The sequence below is a fragment of the Monodelphis domestica genome, chromosome 3 (genome assembly GCF_027887165.1).
Source record: "Monodelphis domestica isolate mMonDom1 chromosome 3, mMonDom1.pri, whole genome shotgun sequence".
Lineage (NCBI taxonomy): Eukaryota > Metazoa > Chordata > Mammalia > Didelphimorphia > Didelphidae > Monodelphis > Monodelphis domestica.
The window spans coordinates 136,099,642-136,109,372 of NC_077229.1; the positions used below are offsets into that span (position 1 = coordinate 136,099,642).

The 9,731-nt window shown below is 41.5% G+C and overlaps 1 protein-coding gene across 7 annotated transcripts in view; it reads left to right on the forward strand.

The window, feature by feature from the left end:
* WASHC5 (WASH complex subunit 5) overlaps positions 1–9,179 on the forward strand; it is an 84,896-nt gene extending 75,717 nt beyond the window's left edge. For 4 of the 7 annotated variants that reach the window (XM_056823100.1, XM_016431890.2, XM_001370555.5 and 1 more), the window contains 2 exons: positions 7,434–7,521; positions 8,765–9,179. In XM_056823100.1, the coding sequence (XP_056679078.1) occupies positions 7,434–7,521; positions 8,765–8,821 (145 nt within the window). In that variant the 3' untranslated portion in view covers positions 8,822–9,179. Of the gene's footprint in view, positions 1–7,433 lie in introns of all 7 variants that reach the window. The other 3 variants (XM_056823099.1, XM_056823102.1, XM_056823101.1) reach the window with 2 other exon arrangements.
* The last annotated feature ends 552 nt before the right edge of the window (positions 9,180–9,731 follow it).

The window sequence follows — 9,731 nt, forward strand, 5'->3', positions numbered from 1 at the left end:
ATGGTTTGAAGAGAGTAGTAAGGTTACATAGTTAATAAGGAGAAATGAAAAAAGAAAGGGACAATAACTGAGAGACCAAAAGTATGAGCCAGGTAAGTCAGGAAGTAATACGATCAAAGGTGCAAATTGAGGAGTTGGCCCCTGAAAGTTCTGCTTTTGACTTATATTAAGCTGAAAGTCAACCAATAGGGGCAGTTAGGTGGCTCAGTGAATTCAAAGACAGATCTTGGGTTCAAATATAGCCTCAGATATTTCCTAGCTGAGTAACCCGATTGCCTAGCCCTTACTACTCTTCTGCCTTGGAACTAATACACAATATTGATTCTCAAACAGAAAGTAAGTGTTCTATAAAAAAAATAATTGAAGTCAACTGATAACCTTCAGTCTTTTCTATATGTTCTATTGAGAAAGGTCTTATCCCATCTAGTGGTTGATTTTTTTTTTAAACCCTTACCTTCCAAGTTGGAGTCAATACTGTATATTGGTTCTAAAGCAGAAGAGTGGTAAGGGCTATGCAATGGGGGTTAAGTGACTTGCCCAGGGTCACACAGCTGGGAAGTGTCTAAGGCCAGATTTGAGCCTAGGACCTCCTGTCTCTAGGCCTGACTCTCAATCCATTTAGCCACCCAGCTGCCCCCTGGTTGGTTTTGTTTTTAACTTGAGTCCTTGATATTTTTTCCTATTAAAAATTTATTTTGTTAGTTTAATAGTGAATTACTTTTATAAATAGTACTATACAGTTTTAAGGTGCTTTCAGACTCATTATTTCATGTAAGCTTTATAATAACCATATGGTGAATTTTCATTTTGCATATTAAGTTATTTAACCAGATTCATATATCCACACTCACCAAGAGCAGAGCTGGAAGTCTAACCCACATCTTCTGACCTTCTTGTGACTATTCCTATTATGCTGTAGTGTTTTGTGTCCTCTGACTGATATGATCAATATTCTTTCATCGTAAAATGTTAAACATTATAAAAGTGTTGAACATGACAGAGCTATATGGGATTCCAATAGAAATCTCCCTCCAAATTGACATCCCTACAGTAACAGTATTTTGTTAGGGGAAGGGGGTGTCCACTCCCATATTCAGGGTACTCCTAAAACTACCTCATAAGCTTACCTTTAAAGGTACACTTACCATTAAGTGTTTCACAGTAGACACAATTAGCTCAAAGCAAAGCTATTTAACAAGATGGCATAATAGAACAGTAACAAAAAAAAACATTCTCTGCATAGAAGTGAAACCTATTTTCCCACACGTACCCATAATATTGGTAGGAAAAGTAGGTACAGAATACTCTCATGGCAGGGTACACATACAGAGAACACACATGACTAAGGCAACTAACATTTTTAGCTCCCCAGTGCCTTTTATCATCTTATGGAGTCCTCACACAGCTTCCCTCTGAGCCCAAGATCTCTTTTGGTCAGATCATTTAGCCGATCCTTTGGCCTGTATCTCCACAGCTCCACTTCCAACTACCAGAGCTAATTTCTCCTCAAATCCACAACTGACTCTCTTCTCTAATGTCAGGTGTCAAACTCTTAAAACTGCTTCCAACTCCAAACCTCTGTCTCTGAATATGGTATCTCCTACTTGGCAAGCAGCTCTGCCACAAGATGCCAGGAATACTGGTTTTGGAGGGAGAGAAATCCTCTCCTCTCTCCCCCCCCCAACCCCTGGCCCCTAACATCTTTTTAAAAATTTTATCTTTATTATTTTTTTTAATTTGTTGTTAGTTTCATCAAAATTCTCATATATTTTATTTCCCTCCCCTCCCCATCCTAGAGAGGGCATCAGTTCACAAAAGAAAAAAATATGTATGCATAAACTATGTCTTCCATGTTTCTATTGGTCATTTTTTTCTCTGGAGGTGGGCATGCATAAGCTAATTCTTTAGCTGTATATAATGTTCTCTTGGTTCTACTCATTTCACTTTTCATAATTTCATGTAGGTCTTTTCATGTTTTTTACATTAAACTGCTCATCATTTCTTACGCACGGTAGTATTCCATCATAGTCATATTGCCACAGTTTCATCCATTCCCCAATTGATGGGCATCCCCCTCAACTTCCAGTTCTTTGCTATCACAAAGAGAGCTGCTATAATTATTTTTGAACACATAGTTTCTTTTCTTTTTTTCCCTAATTGTCTTGGGAAATAGAGGGTATACACAATTTTAGAAGTTTCTGGGCATAATTCCTGATTGCTCTCCAAAATGGTTGGATCAGTTCACAGTTCCACTAACAGTCTACTATAATGTCCCCATTTTTCTACATCCCCTCCAATATTAATCATTTTGTCCTTTTATCATTTGGCCAATATGGTAGATGTGAAATATCTCAGAGTTGTTTTGATTTGCATTTCTCTCATCAGTAATGATTTAGAATATATTTTCATATGACTATATATGGCTTTGATTTCTTCATCCAAAAACTGTCTGTTCATATCTTTTGACCATATCTCAGTTGGTGAATAGCTCATAGTCTTATAAATTAACAAAGCTCTCTCTTTAAGATCTCTGGCTGAGAAACTGTATAAAAATTATCTTCCCAATTTTTTACTTTCTTACTAAACTTAACTATATTAGTTTTTATTTATACAAAACCATTTTAATTTATTGTAATCAAAATTATCTACTTTAAATCTCATAATACTCTTTCTTATTCATAAATTCCTCTCCTACCTATAAATCTTATAAGTAATATTTCCTATTCTCCTAATTTGCTTATGATTTCTCCATTTGTCCCAGTCATGTATCCATTTTGATCTTATTTTGGTAAATGGTGTAAGATAATTGGCCTATACCTAGTTTCTGCCAAACTGCTTTCCAGTAGTTTTCCCAATAATTTTTACCAAATAGTAAATTCTTACCCCCAAAGTTTGGATGTTTGCTTTTGTCAAATACAAGGTCACTGTAATCTTTAACTACTGTGTGTTGTGTGTATGTTCTATTCCACTGGTCTTTGTTTCTATTTCTTAGCCAGTGCCAGGTAGTTTTAATAATATATATTATGTAGCCTGAACCACCTTCAGCCCCAACCTCCAGCACCATCTTGGAGTGCAGTGATTGTCACCCTTCACAAAGATGCAACCTGCCTCTGTATTAAAGAAAATTAAGACTTTCAGTGTTGAGAGGGGGAATGAGTGGGGACCTCCCCTCTCAAAGCGGGGTACAGGGGAGATAGCTGATGTTTAGGGTTTGCTCAGAGAGGGGACAGGGGGTTTGAAGATTTTCCCCCTTCTGCCTTCCCTCCTTAGCTAAAGCTGGTCTCCCCAATTCCCTCTTGTCCCCCCCTCCACTACTCAAGACCAAAAGGTCTCCCCTTGATCTGTTCACTCATACTCAGTTTGGGGAACAGATAACTTTTAATGTCAACTCAATCAGGAAATACAAAAGGAATAATGGGTAGGGAACTCCTCTACCAACCTGAGTCTTCTCCTCCTCCAGATTCCCAACTCCTGGGGCCCCTCCCCCATCAAAGTGATCAATTTCACATACTCTTCAGCCTGGCACTTTTTCTCTAGTGCCAGCCTCTGTCACACCTCAGAGACTTTCAGGGTTGCCATCAGGGGTAGAGCTGAGCTGTCATCGACTGCCTTTCCAGTTCCATCTGAGAAACTGCTTCTTTATCAATTTCTATTTTAATGCCCAGACTGCAGGAAGAGAAAGTCATCTATCCACCTCCACCACCACCACCCTTGCCCCTACACAAATTTGCCAAATTAACTATCATTGCCAAAGTAAATATCATCAAGTGGATATTATAAGAGAAGAGACATTTATGGCATTTTCCTGACCTATTAGCCTTACAACTGTCAGAAACAAAAGTTTATTTGGCATGGTTTGTTATTACTAAATGCATGCTGACTCTTAGAGTTTATTGCTTTCCCAGGTGCTCACAAACTATCAATATGAGAAATTTATTCTCAAATTTCACCAGGGACTGAAGTCAGGCTTATTTATCTGTAGTTTATGGAATCCATCTTTTCTCCCCTCTTTGAAAAACTTGTCTCTAGGCTTCTGGTACTCTTTAACTTCTCAACAGAAACTGCTAGTCAGCTGGACTGTCCCACCCTGGGATGTGGTTCATCTGGGTCTGTATCTTAGGGCCCGCTGAGAACAGCTGGACTCTCCTACTATCCCTTTCCTTCCATGAGGCTTGAGCCCCCCTGGTTAGACCCTTTCTGGTTTGTGGATTAATCTTCATGATAGAGACAACAAAACAGAAGTTAGAGAGCACTGATTTTCCTCTTCCCTGTGTCAGTGCCACACCTCCTTCTGGCCACAGTTCTTTCCCTTTCTTGTTCATTTTTTGTTCAGAACATTCCTTTAGATAGCCTGGAATTATTGGTCCAAAGACTCTCAAAGCTTCACTTCCTTCTGGACTTCAGCTCTCAAGATACTGTTTTTTGCAGACGCAAACTCCTGAAGCAGTCTGGCCTAGGGAATAGCAAGCTGGCTTGAAGACGGGAGCCCCTCTGGCATACCCTGCCTGACCAACCCTGGACAAGCCACCTCACCTGTAGGGAATGCCTCGGGCATCTCTTAAACTTGGCCTTGGTAGGGGAGAGGAGCTGGCTTATTCCCTCACTGCTGTTCCTGTGCCAGCAAGAAAGCTCAGGAGTCTGATCTCTGCTCAGGCCCATAGAGAGCAAAGTGTGAAGGGGGTCTGAAGATCTCTGGAATTCAACCATTTGACTGGGGGCACCGCCACTGACTCTGTCCCTCATTTTCCTCTTCTGTAAAATGAATATGATGATGCACACACTAACTCCATCACAGGGTGAAAGCATTGAATTAACTGGACAGTGTTAGATTTGCGTGATCCAGAGCAAATGTGTGATGGAAGGAGTCCTAGCACCTCCAGCCAGGGAAGCAAAGCTTGGGAGGAATTCTAGGCCAGCCACTTGGAAGACTTAAAGTTATGTTCTGACAAAAAGTGAGCAGGAAAGGGTGAGTACTGCTGCCAGGAGGGAATATAACCTTAGCAGAGAACAGAAGGAAACTTACTGGGTGGCCACAGGGCAGATCATTTACTAAAATTGTGTCTTACTTTCCTTCTGGGCAAAAATAACTTGTACTACCTGCCTTACAAGATTGTCCTGAGAAAAGTACTTGTGTGACCCTTAAACATTATGCACTTGTAACTCCTGGCCTTTTAATCATTGTGTTTGTCATTCGTTAAATGCCCTTTCTCCTGTCTTTCATACATGACCTTTTTAGATTAGAGTTTATAGGATTTTCTCCATAGCCACAGTCATCATTTCTTTGATGCTCTTCCCCTTCTTCATTGGCATCCTTGGTTACTATCGTCAGAATTTTACCTTCTTGGTCTGTTTTCCCTTTCAGGATTTCTAGCTATGGAATCAAACTTTTGGAAATCTGCTTTTCCTTCAGGAATACTTTTGTCCAATCAAACATATGTCATGTTTAGCAGAAACTTTTTTTTGCTGACATTCTAATGTTATTTAAAATCATATTAAATTTCTGACTCATTAACTTAACAATTGTTAACTTAATGGTTCTCTTCGGTTCTGTGCCAATTGGTCTGAGCAATATGAAGCTGTTGAGACCTTTGTTTATGCAAAACCAAACTGGATGGTGACAAATTGGGTGCCTTATAAGTGCCAAAGAAGCAGAACAGTTCATGCATCAAGTGACTTCATATTTTGTCCACTCAGTTCTTAAACCACCCTCTCTAGTCCTTGATTTTCTTTTTTCAAATAAAAACAGTCTTCAATTTAGTATTTACTAAGTGCCTACTATGAGAAAAACACTATGCTACATGCCAAAAGCAATGTGAAAATAAATGGGACACAGTCTTAATCCTCAAGAAAAAACGTTATATTTTGGTTTAAAAAAAAAGTACAAAGAAACTTTACCCATACAAACATATTGATTAGAAGGTACTTAGAATCCTAGGGCTCAAAAGGATTTTGCTTATTCATCTCAAAACTGGCCTTCTCCAAACTGCCTGACTTGAAGCACAATCCTCAGGATAAAACAAATGGAGCCTAAGGAGATGTGTGACAAGTTAGTGAGTCAATAAACATTTATTTAGCACCTTCTCTATGGCAGGCGTGTGCAAAGTTCTGGTATTACAAAGAAAGACAAAAGATACCCCATGACTGAAGAACTCACAGTCTAATGAGGAGAAACAGAAAACCTCTTATTTGCTCCACTGCATCCTGCTTCTTTGTAAGGTCTAAACAAGAGAGATCACAAGAACTGAGGACCAGGACCCACCCTTGCTTTTAGGCAGAACCATTCTTGAAGTCTCCCTAGATAATATTTTTTATTATTATTAAAGCTTTTAGAAGACCGAGATTAATAATTCTTTAACTCCTTCAAAAATGCAACATGAGGACACAGATGGCCTTAGTCACTTAGTTATCAGTTGTTGAGAGTTGTTATAACTGAGAAGCCTGTCACCATGGCAATGAGCTAGGGTGTCACTCAGACAAAAGAAATAAAGTCTTGGGGGTAGCTAATTGACTCAGTGTATTAAAAGTCAGGCCTGGAGTCAGGAGGACCCAACTTCAAATATGGTCTCAAACATTTCCCAGCTGTGTGACCCTGGGCAAGTCACTTAACCCCCACTGCCTAGCCCTTACTACTCTTCTGCCTTGGAACCGATACATAGTATTGCTTCTAAGATGGAAGAGAAGGGTTTAAAAAACAAAAAGAAAATCTGTCTCTCATCAGGTCCATCCTCAAAGCCTTTCTAGATTGGCAGAACCTGCCACCATTTACATTCCAGTGACTGAGCCATCAGGAATGTGGGCTCGCCGCCACAGTCCCCCAGAGGCATTGGAGAGGAACTTGAGGGAGAACTCTGATAAAACTTAGGTAACAGATTTAGAACTAGAACATAAGAGACTGTTGAATCCAACCCCTTCATTTTACATATGATGAAACAGAATGAGGTTAATTGACTTGCCTGGGGTCACACAGCTAGTAAGGATCTAAGGTGGGATTTGAACACCCACCTTGACTCCAAATCCAGTGGACCAAATCTTTGGTCTACTGTTCTATCATGCTGATCTCATAAGGAAAATCAACAGGTGTAGTTTGTTGTTCATGACCCCATGGAGCGTAACGCATCAGGCCCTTCTCTCCCCTGCTGTCTTCCGAAGTCCGTCCAAGCTCGTGTCTGTTGTTTCCATGCCACTATTCATCTCTTCTGCCATCCCCTTTTTGCCTTCATCTTTCCCAACTTCAGAGTCTGTTTTCTCATTATGCAGCAAAGCATTTAAGCTTGCTTCAGCATTTGTCCTACCAGTGAATAGTCTGAAAAAAGGTACAATTGCATTTGTTTCAAACTATGACAAGAGGTTGTTTAGGAAGGGAAAGTCTTCAGTTGCTTACGAATGTTTCAGAGCACCATTTGTTAGACTACTGATGCATGTCTCTGTTACAGCCAGAAGATTCCAGAAATGCCTGCCGACATAGTAGGTGCCCTTCTCTTTCTGGAGGATTATGTTCGTTACACAAAACTACCGAGGAGGGTAAGAGAACGGGGCTGGGTGGGGAGGGAGAGGCTGCAGCCTGCAGGCCAGGGCTCAGGGCCCTCTCTGGGCAGCCACCGCTAGATTTCCCGCAGCCAGGAGGTGGAGCCCCCTCTCCTCCTCCCAGCTGTGCATACAGAGATTCAGAGCAGATGTGAAGGGCCCTCAATCTTCCCTGCTGTGGGAGGTACTCAGAGGCACGGAGGCATATTCTGTGCACACACCCCCCAACACCAACACGAGGCAGTCCCTGGGCCTTTTGAAATTCATAAGCAAACGTGTGGGAGCGGCTCTGCGAAATTGTGATTTTATTTCAGAACCAGAATCTCAAAGGTCCGTAAAACACTGGTTCCTTGAGCAAGGCCCTGAGTTCTTAATGCTGAGATTGAAAGGGCAGGAAGTGTGCCTGTTCGTTCCAGAACGTCTCAGGCCTCACATGTCCTTGGGCTGGGCCTGCTCTCAGGAAATCTGTTAGGTGTGTTCTCAACGTCATCTCCTCTGGTGAACTCGGACCCAGGCCCAGGTCTTGCCTGTCCTCAGAGCCGTTCTCCCTTGTCCCCATGAAGTTGGGGGTGATCCGTACGACCTCACCCTGGGAGGCTGAATGGCTCTCAGGGTCTTGGAACTCTCACCTGCGGCTCCCACAAGGGCCATGTTTGGGAGCCAGAAACTGCTGCAAGAAGTCACAGCAGGGCCCAGAGCCCCAGGAGGGCCTCAGTGTTAGAACAGCCGAGATACTCTTAGCTGCTACTGAGGCAAACATTTGTGGGTTTTCAGTCGTGTCCAGCTCTTCATGACCCCATCTAGGGTTTTCTTGGCAGATACTGGCGTGCTTTGCCATCTCCTTTTCCAGCTCATTTTATAGGGTTCAGAAAACATTGGTTCCAGGATAGAGAAACTGAGGCAGACAGGGAAAAATGACTTCCTAGGGTCCCACAGCTAGGAAGTATCTGAGGCCTGATTTGAACTTGGGTCTTCCCAACTACAGGCCCAGCATTCAGTCCCACACAGAGCTTCTTAGCCATCTTAGGCAAACATAGTGGTCTTATTGGTGACAGAACCCCAAATATATTTGCAGATTCTCCTCTATGCTATGTTTATCTCAGTCTAACAAGAATTACAATTTCATTACCCTGTATATCCCTTAAACAGGGAAAATATCATGGGCACTGATGTGGACCATTTGGGTTTACTCAGAGTTTAATTACATAATAAATGTCTAATTCTGCTTTCTGGGTTTTAGGTTGCTGAAGCACACGTGCCTAATTTCATTTTTGATGAGTTCAGAACAGTCCTGTGACTTTTTTAAAATAACAAAAGGAACATCCTTGTAAGTCTCCCATCATCATTGCATTTGGAATACAGGATCAAAATTCAACAAATTATCTACCGGCCTTTTTTTTTTCCCTTCAGCATGTGGGAAACACTAAAGTCTGAACAAGATGGATCCCACAGTATTAATTAATGTCATTATCATTGTTTAATCATGATACTATATGCAATTTATATCATGTAAATGCAGAACACTTTTGTACTGCATATTGTAAATGCTGAATATAATTAATTGCTATGGACAAAAACATTTAGTTTTATGTTCTAAAGAGCTATTTGTGCAACCTTGACTTTTCTATTTCATTAAACAGTACAAGTACCAAAAATATTTGTTGTTTTTTTAAAGTATTCAAAATAACTTTTTCCCTGTGGAAATCCTTGTGCTACAAAGAACATGATGTATTTTAGGTGGCTCATGCATCATGTACCAGCACCTCACCCTGTGCTTTTGCATCCTAGAGTCTTTTTTTTTAAACCCTTACTTTCTGTCCTAGTTAAGTCCTCTAAGACAGAAGGGCAAAGGCTAGACAAAAGGGATTAAGTGATTTGCCCAGGGTCATACAGTGAGTAAGGAAGGGTGTGAGGCTGTCTTGGGACTCGGATCATCCTAACTCCAGACTCGGCACTCTCCCACTGCACTATCTCTATACCTACAGAATAGTGATCATCGCCCTATCATAGAACCGCTTTCTTTGGGATCCACACCCAGGATGTCATTGGCACAGGGAGCTTCCACCAAAGCGCATCATCGCCGGACTATATCGACCTAAACTTGAACCAAGGCCGTCACTGAGAGCCGCTGTCCCACCCGGGCTTTTGCAGAGCATTCGGACGGGTGGAACATGGCGCGTACCTGGTCACCGCAGTGATTCCGGTAC